This window comes from Capricornis sumatraensis, chromosome 14, assembly GCF_032405125.1.
Source record: "Capricornis sumatraensis isolate serow.1 chromosome 14, serow.2, whole genome shotgun sequence".
In the NCBI taxonomy this organism is placed as follows: domain Eukaryota; kingdom Metazoa; phylum Chordata; class Mammalia; order Artiodactyla; family Bovidae; genus Capricornis; species Capricornis sumatraensis.
In genome coordinates, this window is record NC_091082.1 from 79,341,259 (window position 1) to 79,360,069 (window position 18,811).

At 40.7% G+C, this 18,811-nt stretch overlaps 1 protein-coding gene and 1 long non-coding RNA gene across 4 annotated transcripts in view; one reads left to right on the plus strand and one right to left on the minus strand.

Annotated features, from left to right (window-relative positions):
• The window catches only part of RCOR3 (REST corepressor 3), a 52,580-nt gene extending 38,855 nt beyond the window's left edge, over positions 1 to 13,725 (minus strand). For 2 of the 3 annotated variants that reach the window (XM_068985605.1, XM_068985607.1), the window contains exons 1-4: positions 13,554 to 13,725; positions 13,035 to 13,091; positions 4,477 to 4,554; positions 1,846 to 1,898 (exon numbers count right to left, since the gene is read on the minus strand). In XM_068985605.1, coding sequence (XP_068841706.1) covers positions 1,846 to 1,898; positions 4,477 to 4,554; positions 13,035 to 13,091; positions 13,554 to 13,725 — 360 coding nt within the window. Of the gene's footprint in view, positions 1 to 1,845; positions 1,899 to 4,476; positions 4,555 to 13,034; positions 13,092 to 13,550 lie in introns of all 3 variants that reach the window. The other variant, XM_068985606.1, reaches the window with a different exon arrangement.
• A 460-nt stretch (positions 13,726 to 14,185) lies between these two features.
• LOC138090141 (uncharacterized) lies at positions 14,186 to 18,503 on the plus strand. Its single transcript, XR_011145865.1, has 3 exons — positions 14,186 to 14,878; positions 15,203 to 15,341; positions 18,198 to 18,503. It is a non-coding gene; the product is annotated as an uncharacterized lncRNA (long non-coding RNA).
• The last annotated feature ends 308 nt before the right edge of the window (positions 18,504 to 18,811 follow it).

Here is an 18,811-nt window from a genome sequence, read left to right on the forward strand (position 1 = left end):
ACAAGAATCAGTAGAGAACTATTTATGTTTTAACCTGTTAGAAGTATCTGAGTACCTCAAATGCAACTTTTAACACTATTTTACCACATGTGTTTCTAAAGTTCTTTATTATTATAATGTACACAAAAAACTGTAAGGCATATTAATAATTTCAATGACTTTATTACCAAATCATAGGAAAATCTGAAATGGATAATTTCTGACAATTCAACAACTTTTCCTTCTATTGTAAGAGGTACACCTTTATCTTTACCGTAAGGTACTGATACTTTGGCCACCTGATGTGAAGAGCTGATTCACTGGAAAAGACCCTGATGCTGGGAAAGATTGAGGGCAGGAGAAGGGGAGGACAGGGGATGAGATGGTTGGATGGCATCACCGACTCAATGGACATGGCTTTGGGTGGACTCCGGGAGTTGGTGATGGACAGGGAGGCCACAAAGAGTCAGACACGACTGAGCGACTGAACTGACTGAGTATCATTTAGGGGATAAAGGTTTATTTTTTAAGAGGAGAAATAGTAACTTTTTAAACAGCATTAATTTCTCACTTTGGTAATACTTTGGTACTCTGGTAGTGCTCCTTGAAAATGAACATGAAAATGGACACATATACAGTCATATTTCAAAGAATTAACCTTATCAAATAGTGAAAAGAAAGTCGTCTTAAAAAGAAAATACATAAGCAAAGTCTTCAAAACCCTCAGAAAACTTAACTATATTTAGATTAACATCTCAATCTAACCAAAATGATTTTCTATAATTTAACCATGTTACTAACTATAAAATTAGCTCTTAATAATCCAGGTAACAGAAAGTTCACTTTTTCACTATTAATTCTGACAGAGGTTGATCTTATACTTAGTTGAAATGAAATGTAGAACGCCTATTTCACTTCCACCTGCCACGCTCTACATCCCCATCTCACTGGGGAGAATGGACCGTATATCACATGTGCATGTGCGCATGCTCAGTTGGTCAGTCCTGTTTGCGACGCCAAGGACTACAGCCTGTCAGCCTCCTCTGTCCATGGAATTTTCCAGGCAAGAATACTGGAGTGGGTTGCCATTTCCTCCTCTAGGGGATCTTCCTGACCCAGGGATCAAACCTTTGTCTCTTGCACTGGCAGGTGGATTCTTTACCACTGCACCTCCTGGGCAGTCCCATACCACATATATCTCCTCTTAAAGTTATCTTTTTTTTTTTAAAGCCCTTTGTGAATTATTTCCTTCAAAATTTAAAAACCTTAAAATATTTCTTTAAATAAAAAGTTTAGTTTCTAGGTCTTTTAGGTTAAAAAGTCAGAGAATTATTTCTACTTAAAAAAATCTTCCCTTTTGGTAAGTATTTGCGAGTAATCCTTAAGGCTTTCAGATTTTTCAGAACTCAGAAAAAAAAAAAAAAAAACCACCCAGAGGTACTGAGAGACAAATGTTCAAGCCCTTGAGATAAATAATGTTTATAAAAGCAAAATCTTTAATGATGAAAGGTCAGACTTTGCTACAACCTCCCAGGTAGCTCAAACAGTAAAGAAACTGCCCGCAATTCAGGAGACCTGCGATCGATCCCTGGGTTGGGAAGATCCCCTGGAGAAGAAAATAGCAACCCACTCCTGGGTTGAATAGAATAGAATAGAATAGAATAGAATAGAATCCCACAAAGAAGCCACATGGGCTACAGTCCAAGCGGTCGCAAAGAGTCGGACACAACTGAACAACTAACATTTTCACTTTCATCAAGTTGGTTGAACTTAAGCACTTTCTTAAGGCAGAAACTATCATGAGATGTTCTTTGGATTTGATAATCACTGAGGCAAACCTTAATATTAAAATGTTTCTCTACATACCTGTTCCACATTGTAGCCATGTTTCTCCTTTGCAATTGCAATATATTCATCCACTGTAACGAAACAGTGTTATACAATTAATTATTCTCATTTACTTCATCTGTGCAGGTTGACTTTGCTTTTTTAAACAAGCAAAATTTAAAAACAATTATACTCTAGGGATTAAAAAAAAGCCAAAGTCATTTTCCATAAAACATTATAAAAAAGACCTTCACGTCTACATACAGGATCAGAAGCTCACTTGGTTTAAAATTTTACTTAGTATGCCTTATCTCCATGACCATACAGCATATACTTATTAAATTCACTGACATGACTAATTATTTTTGTATTATAAAAAGACCAATCTGTGGTCAGCCAACAGAGCCTAATTATAGTATAAAATATTAGGTAGCTTCTATTGGAATATTTATTTAGCGAGACTTAGCTATTTAAGACCTCATCTCATGTTTAGAGTTTTCCCAAAGCTTTTACCTTCCCATATTTGATTACTGTATAAAGGATGGTTTATAGTTTTGCCAGTATAGTAACAATTTAAACATGCTTTAGTATGCCTAAAATTTTCTTCAGCTCCTCCTGCTAGCTATACAAAAGGTACCTATATATTCCATTTTCTTTCATCCTCAATTATTATAATCAAGCAAACAGTTGTTTAAATAAGCACAGCTTCTATGAGGACATATATATACAGGCTATTTCAAGGCCTTATTGCTGAGAAATCTGTTTTTCACATTTAGGACTCATTTCTATGCAAAGTCTTTCTTAATCCTATACAATATAAATATATAAATTCTTTAAGCACATTTTTGAGAAGCAGTGGTTAAGAATTCTGATCCGAGAACAGCTAGCTCATCTACCAAGACTTGATTCCCAGCCCTATCACTTGTTTTTGGACTTTAAGCAATTAACTTGACCTTTTTGTATCTTAGTTTCTTCACTATAAATAGTGATAAAAATAGTACTATTTTCAGTACTATTCCTCCTAGGATTAAATGAGCTAATATATGTTAAGTGCTTGAAGCAGCATTTGGCCTATTTTAAGTACTTTCTAAGAGTTTGCTGTTATTAATAGTACAGTTTAATATATAAATATGCTATTATAACAATAATGCTGTTGTATTAACAACTGATTTTTATAGATGTTACTGTATCTCCCTAAGATTGCAAGCTTTGGAGAAAATCCAAACACTATTTTCTATTTAGAACTCATAGCATTTAAACATGACAGGTCTACATACATGCTGATTAACAAAAATGTCTTGTAGTCCTATATAAATGAAGGCTAAATAAAGCCAATCAACCATGGTTCCCAACCTTGGCTATGCATTAGGATCAGAAGAAGAGCTCTAAAATAGCAAGCCCTGGCTCCACCCCCTAAACTTTGATTTAATTAGTTTGAGGTAGAGACCAGACATCAATAGGAGTTTTTTTTTAAAGTTCCCCTAAGCAAGTCCAAAGCACAGCCAAGGATGAAAACCACTGCCCTAGACCTTCACTGGGATATTCCAGGTGGACACACCACTGCCAGGACTTCTGAATCTTGTTTTCCACTTTGCTAAGAAATACATCATTATATGAAACAGTACTAAAAAGGCAAAAGCCAATGACACTGATGCTCAGTTTATGAATGAAAGCATCTGCCTATAAGGAGACTAAAGTGAAAAAACCTGACAATCTCTTTCAGGTTCCTCAGTACACAAAATGTGTAATTTTGTGTTTTCAGTTAAGAATACCTCAAAGGCATTAATTCCTAGATTACCAGCTAGACTTTTTGCTGGTATTCTGAAGCTTGTAAATAGGAAGAATTATCAGGTATGCAAAATAACACTCAGTTTTCAATTTTTAGTTCTCTTACTGCATTAACAAGTATGAAAGACATACTGTGCACATGATATATAGGACCTCGTTAACTTTCATGGGACTAAATAAACCAGCATGGGACATCTTTTGAGATCTGATAAATATTTTAAAAAGACAAACTTATTTTACAGCTGCTAAAATAGCTGTTCAGTGGTTTTTGTTTTAATAAATCAAATGATAACTGAGTGGAGGGGTGGGGATCTTAGTTTTGTTACCTGCACGTTTCCTATATCTGATGTGCCGCAAAGGATCAGGTCCGCTACATCACACTGAAGTCTAAAGCCACACCATGATTCAAGAAGTGCATGGTCAATGATCCAGAAGGTCTCCGTCCAGAAATGGAGAGCACAAAGATGGCCTGATTGATGGCTGCTGAAGTCAGTTCTTTCCCCTTTCCTCTTTAAAATGGTAATGATAGTGGGCTCTTGGAAGTTTGAAGGCATTTCTTTACAGCTTCATATACTGAGGAATAGCCTGTGCAGATGTCTACATTGTAACTCCCTCCCCTGCTTCAGGATTTAAGCAGCAATGCCATCAGATCCTAGGTTTTTTCAGTCTTCCTGGGCCTGACACAAATTGCAATGATCAACCCACTATCTTTCAAAAGGAAAAACATTCTAATATAGCAAGCTCCATCAAAAAAAAACAAAATAAAACAAAGGCAAACTATTTCTTATGAGATCTAAGAGATCCAAAAACAAATATAAGTTGCATTCTGAATTGGTTGATTGATTCCCTACTTACAGAGACATCCAGTTTCAGAAAACTTACATTTGGCATCTGGGATACTGTGATATGGAGACCACACAAGCATTCCTCCATTGTCTTTATCTGTGTACTTTGTAGCACCTGGGGAAAAAATTATTTTGAATATGATAAACTTTATTCACATTCAAAATAAGTATAAGCAAAATAAGCTTTATTTCTATTTTAGTACAGTACCTGCAAAAGATGACCAAGAAACAAAGAATAAAAACAGATTTATACTAAATATAGTAAATATATCATTTGTGGATATGAACAAAATTTCAGAAACACTGAAGCTTACCCTCTTTAAATTAAAAGACATTATTATAAAATACATTTTATATCCCTATTTCTCGACAGGTAATAAATTTGATTTAACCTTTTATATGTTACTTGTTGCTTAATTGCTACGTCATGTCCAACTCTTTCGTGACCCCGTGGACTGTAGCCCACCAGGCTCCTCTGTCCATGGGATTCTCCAGGCAAGAATACTGGAGTGGGTTGCCATTCCCTTCTCCAGGAGACCTTCCTGACCCAGGGATCGAAAGCACATCTCCTCCATTCGCAGGATTCTTTACCGCTGAGCCACCAGAGAAGCCTATGTTACTTAGGAATTATTAAAAACTCCAGAGAAGCCCATATCTTGCTTAGGAGTTATTAAAAACTCTCGACTTAAAAGCACATACCTCAGGTGATAATTGTTTTGCCCCATATCTAAATGGGCCGAGATCATTATAATTTTTAAGCACTTGTATCTGCTTTTTATGGTTTTTATTTAATCTTACTCCCTTGCTAGGAGTCTGCCAATTACTCCTTTTTAGAGTTAATTAGTTCTTATATTTACAAACATTTGTACTCTGTGTAAGGGAAAAACAAAGTCAAAACATGTACAGTTAATAATGCTATTTCTTCTTAATGTAATCTGAGAGTCTACCTCTACCTAACCCAGAAGCATACTACTGCTGTTTATAATTTGTTGTAATCTAAAGAGTCAGGAAAATCAAACACTGTTGAAACTGCACATAAATTAAGAAGAGACAGAATGAACAAAAGGCCTAACACAGTTATCCCCGAGCCAAGTCCATGCCAGTAGGTTCTGTCTTTAAATTCTTGGTAGTCTTTTTCTGGCTTCTTCCTAATTCTTTGGTGCCTTCAAGTTAATTAAAGAGTATGAGCTTTATAGCCACCAGTAATTAATGACTAGAATTTCAAAATTACTCACAGAAAACATTAATAGAAATCTGAAGTTAAACTAATCACTTATGAAGTTATAAATAATAAATTCAGAATAAAAACCATTCATTTCCAAGGGTAAATGTAACTATTACTATATTCCCAACTAGAGACTTCACCTATCAAGCAGTATCATTCAGTGGTTCCTTATTTAAGCTAAAAATTGTTATGTATGTTTACTATAAAGAAAAATTAGGGATGGAGAAAAAAGAAATGAGAGAATACTCTGAAAGTATTAAAAAAAATCATAATTACAATTTAAATCTAAAAGAAAACCTACTGCATTTTGTCATAAGTATCTTTAATGAAAGGATGAAAACAGGAATTGAGAATTTAAGGAAATCAAGTTTAAAGGATATTATCTAAAATTTATATTCACTGTAAATTTTAAGCTATCTTTTTAAAACTCCAATATTAAGATATATATTTAATTTTTAACCTCATAAAACAAAAACACAAAAGCAGAATAGTTAAACCACTCAGTAGAAATAGACAACTTATCTAAGTTGGTCAGAAGTCTTTATTTAATAAAACCTTACTGCGATTTTTGGGCCTCCCTGGTGGCTTAGTGGGTAAAGAATCTGCCTGCTATGCAGGAGACCAGGGTTTGATCCCTGGGTTGGGAAGATCCCCTGGAGAAGGGAATAAAAACCTATTTCAGTATTCTTGCCTAGAGAATTCATGGACAAAGGAGCCTGGCAGACTACAGTCCATGGGATCCCAAAGAGTTGGACACGACTGAGCAACTAACACTTAACTGCTATTTCTAGAGAGTATCCTAAACTTCAATTCTTTAATATGAGACTGATTCTTTTTCACAATGGATTGTGATGCTAATTTAAATACCACTTAATAGAACATGGAATTCAACAAAGAAAGGTTTCCATTAAGTCTTGAGTCTAACCAGTATACATGCTTAATATTTAGACATATCTCCTTGCATCCGATCCTTGTATTACAAAAAGCTTGAATTAAAATATTTTCATTAAATCTCTTCTTAAACTGATATAAACTATTTTTTGTACTCTTGTTCATGAAGAACGGTTAAGTTTCCTCATAAATTCTTATCACTATAATTAAGATCTGGATCCTCTGAAAGAAACTGGCATCCAACTGTGGGGACTAATAGCTCTTCTAATGTGGGTTTATGGTGTGTGCGTGTGTAACAATCACGTCTGGTGGCAGTGTGTGTGTGCGCCTGTGTGTGTGGCAATCACATATGGTGGCAGAGAACGGTTACTTAGGCATTTCACAATGTTTTTGCCCTAGCTCTTGAACTGGATGCCACCATTTGCAATCATGTATGTGTCCAAGTAGGAGCAAAAGATGACTGATGTCTATAGGAAACCAGAGATATTTTAGCACAATGGTTAACAGAGTAATCACTACAGAGCCAAACTCCAGGTGTGAATCTCAGCTCTGCCACTTCCTAGCTTTGACACCTTGAGCAAATTTACTTAACTTTCTGTGACTCAGTTTAACCTATCTTTAACAACAGGGATAATGAGAGCACCTTCTTCAGAGTAGTTAAAAAATGAAGTGAATTCATGTGTAAAGGACTTGGCATATGGTAAGCACTACCTAAGACTTAGTGTCATTACTACTATATCTTACTGAAGATAGTTCTTTAAGTTCCATTCTTAGTCTACACTGGAAAGGCTTCTTATCAATCAAAAATATAAATGAATAAAATCTCATGGGGCTCTAACTCAAACAGCTGATGACCTCTCTTACCAACCCTTTGAAAATGAGACTGAATAGCTAAAATGACTTATTTTGTTTTATTGACAACTCAGCCGGATTCCTCTCCTATAAAGAGTAACAGAAAGTAACTTGCATGATTAAAAACAATTTACCTCTCAGGATGACTTGCATTCAGTAAAGCTTTACCCTTTCATCATAAAAGTTGAAGTAAACCAAAATATTTAAAGGACATAAACCAAATGTTTATTTTGCTTTTATCTGTAAAAATGTTTATGATTATACCTCAAGGGCCAACAAAGGTCCATCTAGTCAAAGCTATGGTTTTTCCAGTAGTCATGGATGGATGTGAGAGTTGGATTATAAAGAAAGCTGAGTACAGAAGAATTGATGCTTCTGAACTGTGGTGTTGGGAGAAGACTCTTGAAAGTCCCTTGTACTGCAAGGAGATCCAACCAGTCCATCCTAAAGGAAATCAGTCCTGAATATTCACTGGAAAGACTGACACTGAAGCTGAAATTCCAATACTTTGGCCACATGATGCGAATAACTGACTCATTGGAAAAGACCCTGATGCTGGGAAAGACTGAAGGCAGGAGAAGGGAACGACAGAGGATGAGATGGTTGGATGGCACCACCGACTCTATGGACATGATTCTGAGTAAGCCCCGGGAGTTGGTGATGGACAGGGAAGCCTGGAGTGCTGCAGTCCATGGGGTTGCCACAAATGAGTGACTGAATAACCAAAGAAGTTCAATCCTCCCGAAATCTTTCAGAGCCCCTTAACTACAGTTGGTGAAGTACATGTATGAGACCAATTTGGGGAAAACCAACAACAAAAAACATTCTGATTAGGATTTCTATACCAATAGCATGTTTCAAAGAAAGTACAAAAACATAAATCCATTTCTTTTCAGATTTCCTTTAACACAGTCAAACTAAGGATTTTGACAGAAACCATGAAACAAATATTCCACATAAAGAACTTAAATATGGAGATCAGTAAGATACTCCAAATTTTTTAAATTCTATTTATAAACTAGGCTCTGAACTATATATACTTAATTCATCGATTTCAAACTGAGGTAAACAACAACTTTCCAGGGGGTACACAATCAAGTTTTCTGAACAATCAATTTTCAGAACATCAACTTCCCTGTTTTCTTTTCCAAGACAATCTGCCTGAGAAGTCACCTGCAATCTAAGTTACACACTTAAGCTACTTCTGACCTTCTTCACAAATTTCCTTCCCTCACTCAAAAAAGGAAAAGAAAAACAGGCAGGTCTCTCACACAACCCAAATCTTACAAGAGTACATTGCCTAAAATTTAAAAACCACTATGATGCCAAACAAATATCAGTAAAGCTCTCCTTTACTCAAGGTACCATGACTATTACAATCTTAATTAATTATGCATTACTTGCAATAACTCCAGACAGAAGAATTAAACATTTAGAACCTCATGTTCACAAGAGTACATATTATGATAGTACAGAAACTGGACAGGTGATCAATAAAACACTTTCAAGAACAAAAATGTTTTATAAAATTCTGTGAGGAACATGCTTGGAAATTACAAAAATTTATACATTTTATAAAACATACTACCACATTATCAAGTATTTACATTTAATTGGATGTTTAAAATAAGTTTATAACAACTCTATTTCAAAGTGTTAACATTTTCAGTACACTGCAAATTATATCTTTCAACTAATAAACTCAATGACAAATAACAGATATCAACTTAAAAATATGTGAATCTGTTTTTCAAATTTCTTTTATGAGTAAGCAACAAAATATTTTGAAGGCCACTGCCTTATACACATTCAGTTCAGCTCAGTTGTATCCGACTCTGCGACCCCATGGACTGCAGCACACCAGGCTTACCTGTCCATCACCAAATCCCACTCAAATTCATGTCCATCAAGTTGGTGATACACACTAATTTTTACTTAATCTTATCATATAATTAATATTATCTCCCTTTTACAAATAAGAAAGCTAAGGCCTGGACACATTCAGTTCATCCAAGGTCACAATGCCATAGTGGCTAAAAGGCATGATAAGAGCTAAGACTCTTAATCACCACACATAACTGCTCCTCATGACATAAGTGTAGTCAGAAGGCACTACAGAAAAGTTGGGCCAGCCTAGCAATGAACCAAAAGGAAGAGAGTCACAAAAAAGAGAGTCAAATATCTGCTTAGTAAATTTTTATAAAGGCAGTTAGCAATGGTCCGTTAACATAAACTGTTTCTAACCTAACAACATTAATTCCAATTTAAGTCTCAGTTCACTCATGTTTTCTAAAACACTCATTTTAGTAATTTTGTGCTTAATTCCTATCATCATCACTATCATCTCCTCCAGTAAAAATATCTTCCATGAAAAAAATCCTTTTAATTTTCCTATATTCTGATCATACTAATCTTGATACTGAAGAAATTTTTCTTCCAAATGACTTGGATGGCTATGGGTGAAAAATCATGAAGACAGATTGAGTGGTTTACAAGACTAAAGACAATAGTATGTAAAAGAGAAAAGGAGAAGAGCTGACCATTTCTCAACTTCTATCATCAATTAATAAACATCTTTTCTTTTTTCTTCTCTTCCAAAGAAATATGTTGAAGTTATGACCCAACGGTATTGAATTGATATGGAGTAAAAACTTTACATAACAGCACAACACTTTGAATAAGATAAAGCAGTGTACTATGTTGAACAGCACAGAGACTCAAAATTTCCTTGTAAAAAGTGTTTAATAATGACAGTCTACATTTGCTTGACAAAATTTGCCTATAACTACAGAAAAGCCCATCTAAGTTTAGATAACTGGTTTTAGTTGTACCCTTGGGTTCAATATTCTGCAGATTATTGAGGAGAAAATGAATACAAGCATACCTCATTTTATTGTGCTTCACAGATATTGTGAATTTTTTTTTTAACAAATTGAAGGTTTACAGCAAGCATGTGTCAATCAAGTTTATCAGCACCATTTTCCAATAGGATTTGCTCATTTCTTATCTGTGTCACATTTTGGTAATTCTTACAATATTTCAAACTTTTTCATTATTATTATACTGTCATGATGATCTGTGATCTTGGATGCTATTACTGCATAAAAAAAACACTACAACTCCCTGGAAGCTCAGATGATGGCTAGCATACTTTAGCAATAAAGCATTTCTTAATTAAGGTATGTACATTGCATTTCTGGACCTAATGTCATTGTACACTTCTATACTCACTGGGAAAACAAAAAATTCATGTAACATACTTTATTGTGACATTTGCTTTATTGCAGTAGTCTAGAATCAAACTCACAACTATCTCTGAGGCATGTCTACAGATGAATTTAAAGAAAACGATATCTATCCTTATTCTAACAAAAAGCATCAGTGATAGTCTGAGTAAACTCAATGAAAATGTAACTTTAAAAATTACAATATTTGTGATTTTTCCCTCAAATATTCCACTTAGGCAAAATATGCAAAAATATGATGATCAAGGATATTGGGTAATACAAATAGTGGCCATGTGAAACCACATAAAAAGTACTCTGCACTTTAAATGAGCTATTTTTCTAACTTTAAAATCGGCTCTAGTATTCCTTTGCTTGAAATCTGTTCCCAAAATTGCTACAGGGATTAGGTCATGGCCTGCACACATCTGTTTCAGCATGAAGTCCAGCTCTTTAACACAAGACCCCTCATCAACTTGTGTCCATTTGTTGTTTATGAAATATAAACCTACCTAATGGGACAAAAAGCCATGTTTATTATGCTGCTGAGTTCTAACTGGGTAATAAGTTTATCAATTTCTAAAAAAGCGGTAAGCCAAGGAAAGCCCCAAATCAGAAAGATATAAAGATATGCAGAATCATTCCTCATGATTATGAGGAATGATAATAATGATAATTTAACCTCCAAAGAGTACTGCCATTTGCCCACTCATATAACCTTAGCAAGAATTCCCTGTTTTTATTTCCATTTTACAGCTGGGGAAACTGAGGCTTAGGGAGGGCCAGTGACTTGCTCAGGGCACAAAAATAAGACCTGAGTGATTAATTCAGTCTGTCTTAAGCCAGAGTAGGCTTCCAAATGTCAAGCTAAAACCCGAGGCAGCAGTCATGTGGAAGTGCTATTCACCTACTAGCTACATAAATAAAGAAAATTTGTTTCACAACGTTCAAAATTATTTGAAGCCCTCCAGCACACACACTGAGAGCTTCTGAATAAAATTTATGAAGTCATGTTATTTAGAAGGCAACTCTGACCTAGTAAGCACTCCTGTATCATTGTCTTTACCTACTGAAAAATAGCCTGCACTGACAATCCTATTTTACCCTCTTATTATTTTACCCTTTCCTTTAGAATTAAAAGAGCTGCCTAAACCCTAAACATCTTTAAACGGTTGGTAAATATCACGCTGCATCGCAGCAATGGGCAGAATAATTAAAATACCCTCAGATAAACTATAAGCAAAGAAACATGCTATCTTCCCTAAGAAAATACAAGTAAGCCCCATTAATATCTAATACAGAATTAAAGAGTTCGACACAGACACGACAGTACTGTAAGTGGGCAATGGGCAAGGAACTGACCAAGTGCAAGGGGTAGGGGGTGGGGGGAACAAAACCCTTCCAAGCCTGCCCAAAGCCTGAACTGAAGAGGGTCTGGGGTGGGGTGGGGAGGAGGAGACACGCTCCACTCCGAGAGGCTCCAACAAGGGCGCCTCCATATGCGGAACTCTCGCCCAATCCCCGACCAGGCTGAGATCCCGTGACCGCCAGGGAGCCTGTTTGGAGAAAAGTAGACACGGAGCCCGCAAGCCGGGCTGGCAGAGGACGCTGGAACCTGGCTGCTCGGGGAGAAAATGTCTCCTTGGCAGCTGCGGTCACTTGTCCTGCGGTCTCACTTCCCCGGGGCTGGCTCTGGAGCGAGGTGTGCCTCTGGCTTCTCCCCACCCTCTTCCCCCAATCCCTTTCGCTCCGCGGCTCCTACTCTGCAAAGCGGTCGCCACCAAAGCTACACCACCTAGCCAAAAAAGAAAGGAAAAAAAAAAAAAGAAAGCAAATTCCGTGTGCGCGCCCGCGGGTCAGGCAGGGCTCGCCCTCGGCTTCGGCCGGTGACAGCCGCCCGGGGATCGCCGCCAGGGCGGAGCGCGGCCCCGGGCTCCCGGGGGCTGGGTCGGGTGGCCACTGACATCTGCAGGGTTCTTCCACACACAGCCCGCACACCCGCTCCTCCAGCTCTGGGGCCCGCAGCCGCTCCATCCCTGGCCTCCGACCCCCCGATTCCACCGAGGGCCGTCTCCCTCCGCTCACTCCCGGATCAAGGCGAGTGGAAAGGTGAATGCCACCAGCGGGCAAGTGGCCTCCAGGGGAACCATGTTAACCTTGCAAGGCACGCATCTCCCCACACGCCCTGTGTCACAGCCCTGCCAAGCGTGACAAGACAGCCTCCCGCCAGAGATGCCTGCCCATCCCAGCCCCGCATCTCCTCCCAACGGCACACCCGGACCCCAACCCCGCCCGCCCGCCCTCTACCCCTTTCCACCCTAAACCAGTCCCAGAAAAGGAGATGGGTGGGGGGGGGGGAGCGGAGAGAAGAAGACAGGATTTTGCTTAAGCAAACAGATTTACCTGGATCAAATTCGGGGATCCGAGCTTGATATTCTGCTCCGACTCTCATCCCAACATCTGCAAAGCAATGTCAAGAAGGGAAAAAAAAGAAGAGAGAAAGACGGGGAGGGGGAAAAAAAGAAAAAGCAAAGAAAAAAAAGAAAGGAAGAGATACTTAATAAAATATGAAAATTGCAGGAGGGGAGGAAAAGAAGCGGCGGGTGGATGGGAAGATATTAACTCCGGGCACTCCGGGAGATGGCAGCGGATGGGGGCGGGGAGCTGGAGGTGCGGTGGGGCGGGGGGGTGCGGGCGAGGGCGGAGGATTGGTGGAGGGCGGAGGGACGGGGGTCTCGGGGGTGCGGGGGGGGGGGCTGCTGCACTGCACCGGGAGTTCGAGGCTACCGCAGCGCCCGGGCTCCGAGGGGGAGGGCGGGCGGGAGCTCGGCGAGGGGAGGGGAGGGGGCTGGGGGAGGGGAGGAGAGAGGGACAGGGCGGGGGGGGCAGGCGGGCCGGCTGGGAGGAGTTCGAGGCTACCACCGTGCTCGTCGTCGCTGCTGCAGCCGCTCTCGGGCTCCGAGAAGTGCAGCCCGCCGTTCGTGGACGAGGCGCCGCCGCCGCCGCCGCCGCCGCCCGCCGGGCTCTTGGCGCTGCCGTTGGCCGATCGGTTCTTCCCCAGTAACTCGGGCCCTTTCTCCATCATGCCGGGCATGGTAGAAGAGGGGAGGGGGAAAGGTGAGGGGGGAAGAGGTAGGCGTCAGGGGGAAGGGGGAGATGACTTCCGAGCGCGGGCGGGAGAGGAGAGGAGGAGGAGACGGCGGCGCCGGCGGAGGAGGAGGAGGAGAGTGTTAATATGGAGCCGCCATAACCGCCCCGGTCCGGCAGTAGCGCAGTCGCCTCACAACAACCCGCCCCGGCCCCGCCTCTCTCCCCTCCTCCTCCGTCCGCCGCCCCTCTCGGCCGCGCCGCGCTCTACGCCGCCGCCGGTATCACTCCGCCCCGCAGGGAGGTTCCGGCCGCCGGGCGGGGGAGGGCGGAGGGGGGATGCGCTGGAGAGGAGGGGGAGGGGCGGGGAAGCCCCGCTCGCCGACCGGCCGGGCAACCCCAACCGAGCGCTAATAAAATCGCCGCAGAGGCGCGGCCGCCTCGCGGGCTTCCTTCCTAGGGGGCGCTGCGGAGCGCGGGCGGAGGCGCGCGCGCGAGGCCTCGGGACTCTTTTGCCCTCTCAGGGCGGAAGGAACGCGGTCTGCCTGCGGAAGGGTCGTCGCCTCCCCGAGGCCTGTCGCTTCCCCGAGGCCTCAGCGTCCCGGGAGCGGCCCCCGCCCCTTTAATCTTTTCTGAGGGGGCCGTCGCGGGAGCGCGGCCCTTTTGAGATGCCGCGGAGGGTCGGGCGCCGGATTTCAGGGCTTCCCCGCCGGCGTCGAGGTGGAGAAGCGCGCTTGCTCGCGGTGGAGTCGGGCGGAGGAGCCGGGCAGCCTTGGGGATCCGAGGCCTAGGCGGCCGAAGCTGGGGGCCCGGTCCTAACCCTCTGCACGCGGCAGTTTGTGTGGTCTGCACCTCAGAACTGGGGCCTGATTTCCTGGAGAGGCTGAGGCTGCCGAGATGAGTTTCCAGTACCGAGCACTGCAGCTGTATATCACCAAACAGTGTTTTGTTTCTAAAAACCTTTTCCTCAGTCGGCCTTGTCTCACCTTTTCCTTTCTTTTGTTCGTTTTTTCTGTTTCATTACTTAGGGGAGTGGGCGTTGTCCGTGGTGAAATAAAAACTGGGACGGGATGTTCGCCCAGTTGGCGCTTTCTCGGCGCGCTGACCTGTGGTCGAGGCTTGGAGCCGAGCTCTGGAGAGGGCGGAGGCCCCGAGCGGAGGTGAGCCCAGAGCTGCAGTCTAGCGGGGTTTCCAGCCTGGCAGGCGATTTGCTCTGTAATGCTTTCCTGAATTGCGTTAGGCACGAGGAATAGGAACTGCATTTTTCGTTCACCAGATTTGAGGACGTCTGCTGTGTGCCAGGCTGCCTGGCCTTGGGGGGCTACTTAAGATTTTCTTCATTTTAAAAAATTGGGGTTTTTTTTGGCTCAGCAGTAAATAGAAATGAGGATTTCTTGTGAACATTTAGTACGGAGATGTATGCAGATCGGTGTTTGGGGTCCACAGTAAGGTATTATGTCAAACACTTAAAATTGTCCTGGAAGATTTCTATTATAGATCAATGCAGAATGGATCAAAACGGAAAGAAGCCTCTCTGGCCAGAAGAAGTCTTCATTGGAAGAAATAACATCCCTAAAGAAGGAACGTGTAAATCAGGAATTGAGCCAAGAAAAAGCCTGGGAGGTAAATATTTGTCAGGGTCCCCAGTCTAAAGGGGAAAGTCTCCTGAGCAGGTACAAAAACCTGTCTGGTTCTGGTAGTAGAGGTAGTTTCATCTTCCTTATCAAAACCTGATATGATTCCATTAAATATTTGAAGCTTACAACTAAACCTTTTATTCTGTTTCCTTTCTTAAACACAGTTGTAAATGTTATTTTAATTCCCATATAATTTTTTCTGCAGGGAGAGAACATTTTGGCCAAATGAAACGAATAGCCGTTCATTTCCCTTGACAGTTATATTTTTTCATTGTGAATTAGCACACTGTTATTTTGGTTTTCATACACAAGTTCTAATGCTCATGATTCAGCATGTCTGGTCCTGTAACACGAAGGCCAGACCCTAAACTGAGTGAATTCACAAAGATAAATATCATTCTGAAGCTGCTTGGCCAGCCAGCTTTCTAACACCCCAGCATTCCAATACCTTTCAGCCACTTTTCTTCAGAAAGGAGTTTCTGTCTGTAGATGAAGGACTAAAATATTGTGAAGATTTGGGAACTTCTGTAACTCACTTCTGTTTATTAAAACCCTTAAAGTGGGAAGATTTCACAATTTCCTTGAGTGCAGCATGGAATACTGCATTTCTCTAGGGAGAAAAATGGGTGTTTGAGTATGGCATTTAAAAGAAGGAAAAACAAGTTTCTGTTTTGCCCCTGAAGAGAAGAGTTCTGAAGAATAGTCATAGGCCTTAAAATGATATCCCAACAGTTAACAAAGACAGTATAGACAGAAAAGGCCTAAGAAAATTTGAGGAATGTCTATAAAAGGGGTTAGAGGCAGAAAAAAAGAATCTGGGCAAGGAAGAAATAAGCATTAAGAAGGGATCATAAACAATGTTGAAGGATGCAGAGTCAGGAGAGGGGTTTAAGAAAAGGCCTTTGGATTTGTTAACTAGAAGGCTATTGATTATTTTGTTTGACTGCTTTTTTTTACTATGTTAAAATTTTTTAATATGTACATTATATTTTAACCTTGGAACAGACATTACATTTTCATAGTTAAAAATTCAAGATGTGAAAAGATATATAATTCACTGTTGTACTGGCATCCCAGTGACTGTAAAAAAGCAAGGTAATATAAGGATTAGAAAGAAATACATAAACCTGTTGTTTGGAAAAAAGCACGATAGTCTATATAAAATTTATAAACTGTTAGTATTAATGAATTTAGCAAGTTTATACCGTCAGTATATAAAGGTTAATTTTATATACCACCGCTAAACAATTAGGAAATTAAATTTTTTTATGTTTTACCATACATGAATGCACAAAAAATATTGAATAACTAGTATGTTAGTTTCCAGTGGCAGCTGTGACAAATTACCACAAGCATGGTAGCTTAAAATGCATCCATCCTCTCACAGTTCTAGAAACGAAAAGTCTGAAATTGAGGTGTCAGTAGGCTGAGCTCCCTCAAGCGGCTTGAGGGGAGAATCTGTTTCTTGCCTTTTCCAGTTTCTGTTGTCTGCTGGCATTCTTAGGCTTGAAGCCACAGTCACTCTAACCTCTGTGTCCATCTTCACGTTGCCCTCTCTGTGTGTCTAGAATTTTCCTCTTGTCTGTTATATAGGGGGCTTCCTAGGTGGTGCTAGTGGGAAAGAGCCCACCTGCAAGTGAGAAGACAAAAAGAGATGTGGGTTAGATCACTGGGTTGGGAAGATCCCCTGGAGAAGGGGATGACAACCCAGTTCAGTAATCTTACCTGGAGAATTCCATGGACAGAGGACCCTGGCGGGCTACAGTCTGTAGGACCGCAAAGAGTCAGACATGACTGAAGTGATTTAGCATGCAGGCACGCTGTTATATAGAGACTGCTAGCATGTATGGCCTGCCTGAATAATACAGAATTATCTCCTTGTCTCAAGATCCTTAATCATAGCTACAAAGATGTTTTTTCCAAATAAACATCTTACAGTTTCCAAGGATTAGGCCCTAATGTCTTTGGGGCACCATCCAGCCCACTGCACCTAGGAATAAATTTTAATGAAAGAGATATAAGAAGTCTGTACTGAAAATTGTGTTGTTGATAGTAATTAGAGAAGACCCAAGTATTAGTAGCTGGACAGATACTGTCCTCATGGATCAGAAGATTTAATTTTGTAAAGGTGTCAGTTCTCCCCAAATGATCTATATAGATTTAGGCTAATCCCTACTAGAATCCAGCAGATGGTATGCGTGAGTGAATTGACAAGCTGAGCCTTAAATGTATATGGAAATTATATAAAGATCAAAGACAGCCAAGACAATCTGGAACAAGAATGAAGTTGGGGGATTTGCACTATCAGATATTAGAAAGTAGACCAATGGAACTGAATAGGATTCCCAACAGAAGATTATGTGAACATTTTAATTTTGCAAAGGTGATGCTGTAGTGATGAGAAAAAAAAAATGGATGTTTGAATAAATGATGCTGGGTCATTTGAATATACTTGATGCCTACTCAACTCTGAATATTCATTGGAAGGACTGATGCTAAAGCTCCAATACTTTGGCCACCTGATACAAAGAGCCAACTCATTGGAAAAGACCCTGATGCTGGGAAAGGTGGAGGGCAGAAGAAGGGGTAACAAGACAAGATGGTTGGATGGCATCACCAACTCAGTGAACATGGGTTTGAGCAAACTCTAGGAAAGGGTGAAGCACAGGAAGCCTGGTGTGCTGCAGTCCATGGGGTTGCAAAGAGTCGGACACAACTTAGCAACTGAACAACAAAATAGCTTGTGGACCTAAATGTAAAAGATGATAGTGTTTCTAGAAAATACTTAAGAATGAATATATATATATATATATATACTGCCTTTACATGTTTGCTTTCCTAGGGCCCAGCAATAAAGAATCCACCTGCAATGCGTAACATAGGAGACGTGGGTTCAATCCCTGGGTTGGGAAGATCCCCTGGAGAAGAAAATGGCAACCCACTCGTGTTATTGGCTGGGAAATCCCATGGACAGAGGAGCCTGGCGGGCTACAGTCCAGTTGGACCCAACTTAGCCAACTTAACAACATTCATGTTCAGCTTATTTCTCAAGAATGCTTGAAAACTGTTTATCTCAAGAGATGGGGGTGTCAGACTCTGAGATGAAAGGGAGCGTTTATCTCTTGTGTGTTCTGTTCAAAATTGGACTCCTGCCATGTGTGTGTATTACTGTTTCAAGGAAATAAATGTTTAAAAAATCACTTAATAGACAAAGCACAGGTGATTATAATTACAGAACAGTAATTTGAAGACAGTGTAACAAGGGAAATGAAGTAAAGTTATAGCTGTTAGAAGATGGAGAACAGAATGGAAGAGGAAAGATGGAAAGGGGATAAGGGTGTTACCTTCATTGCATAAAAGGAAAAAAAATTAAGCAGGGTGGTGGTCGTGGGCTACATCTTGATTAACCAACTATGCTAGGCTCACAGGAAGGATCTCCACAGGGATCCTGGTTTA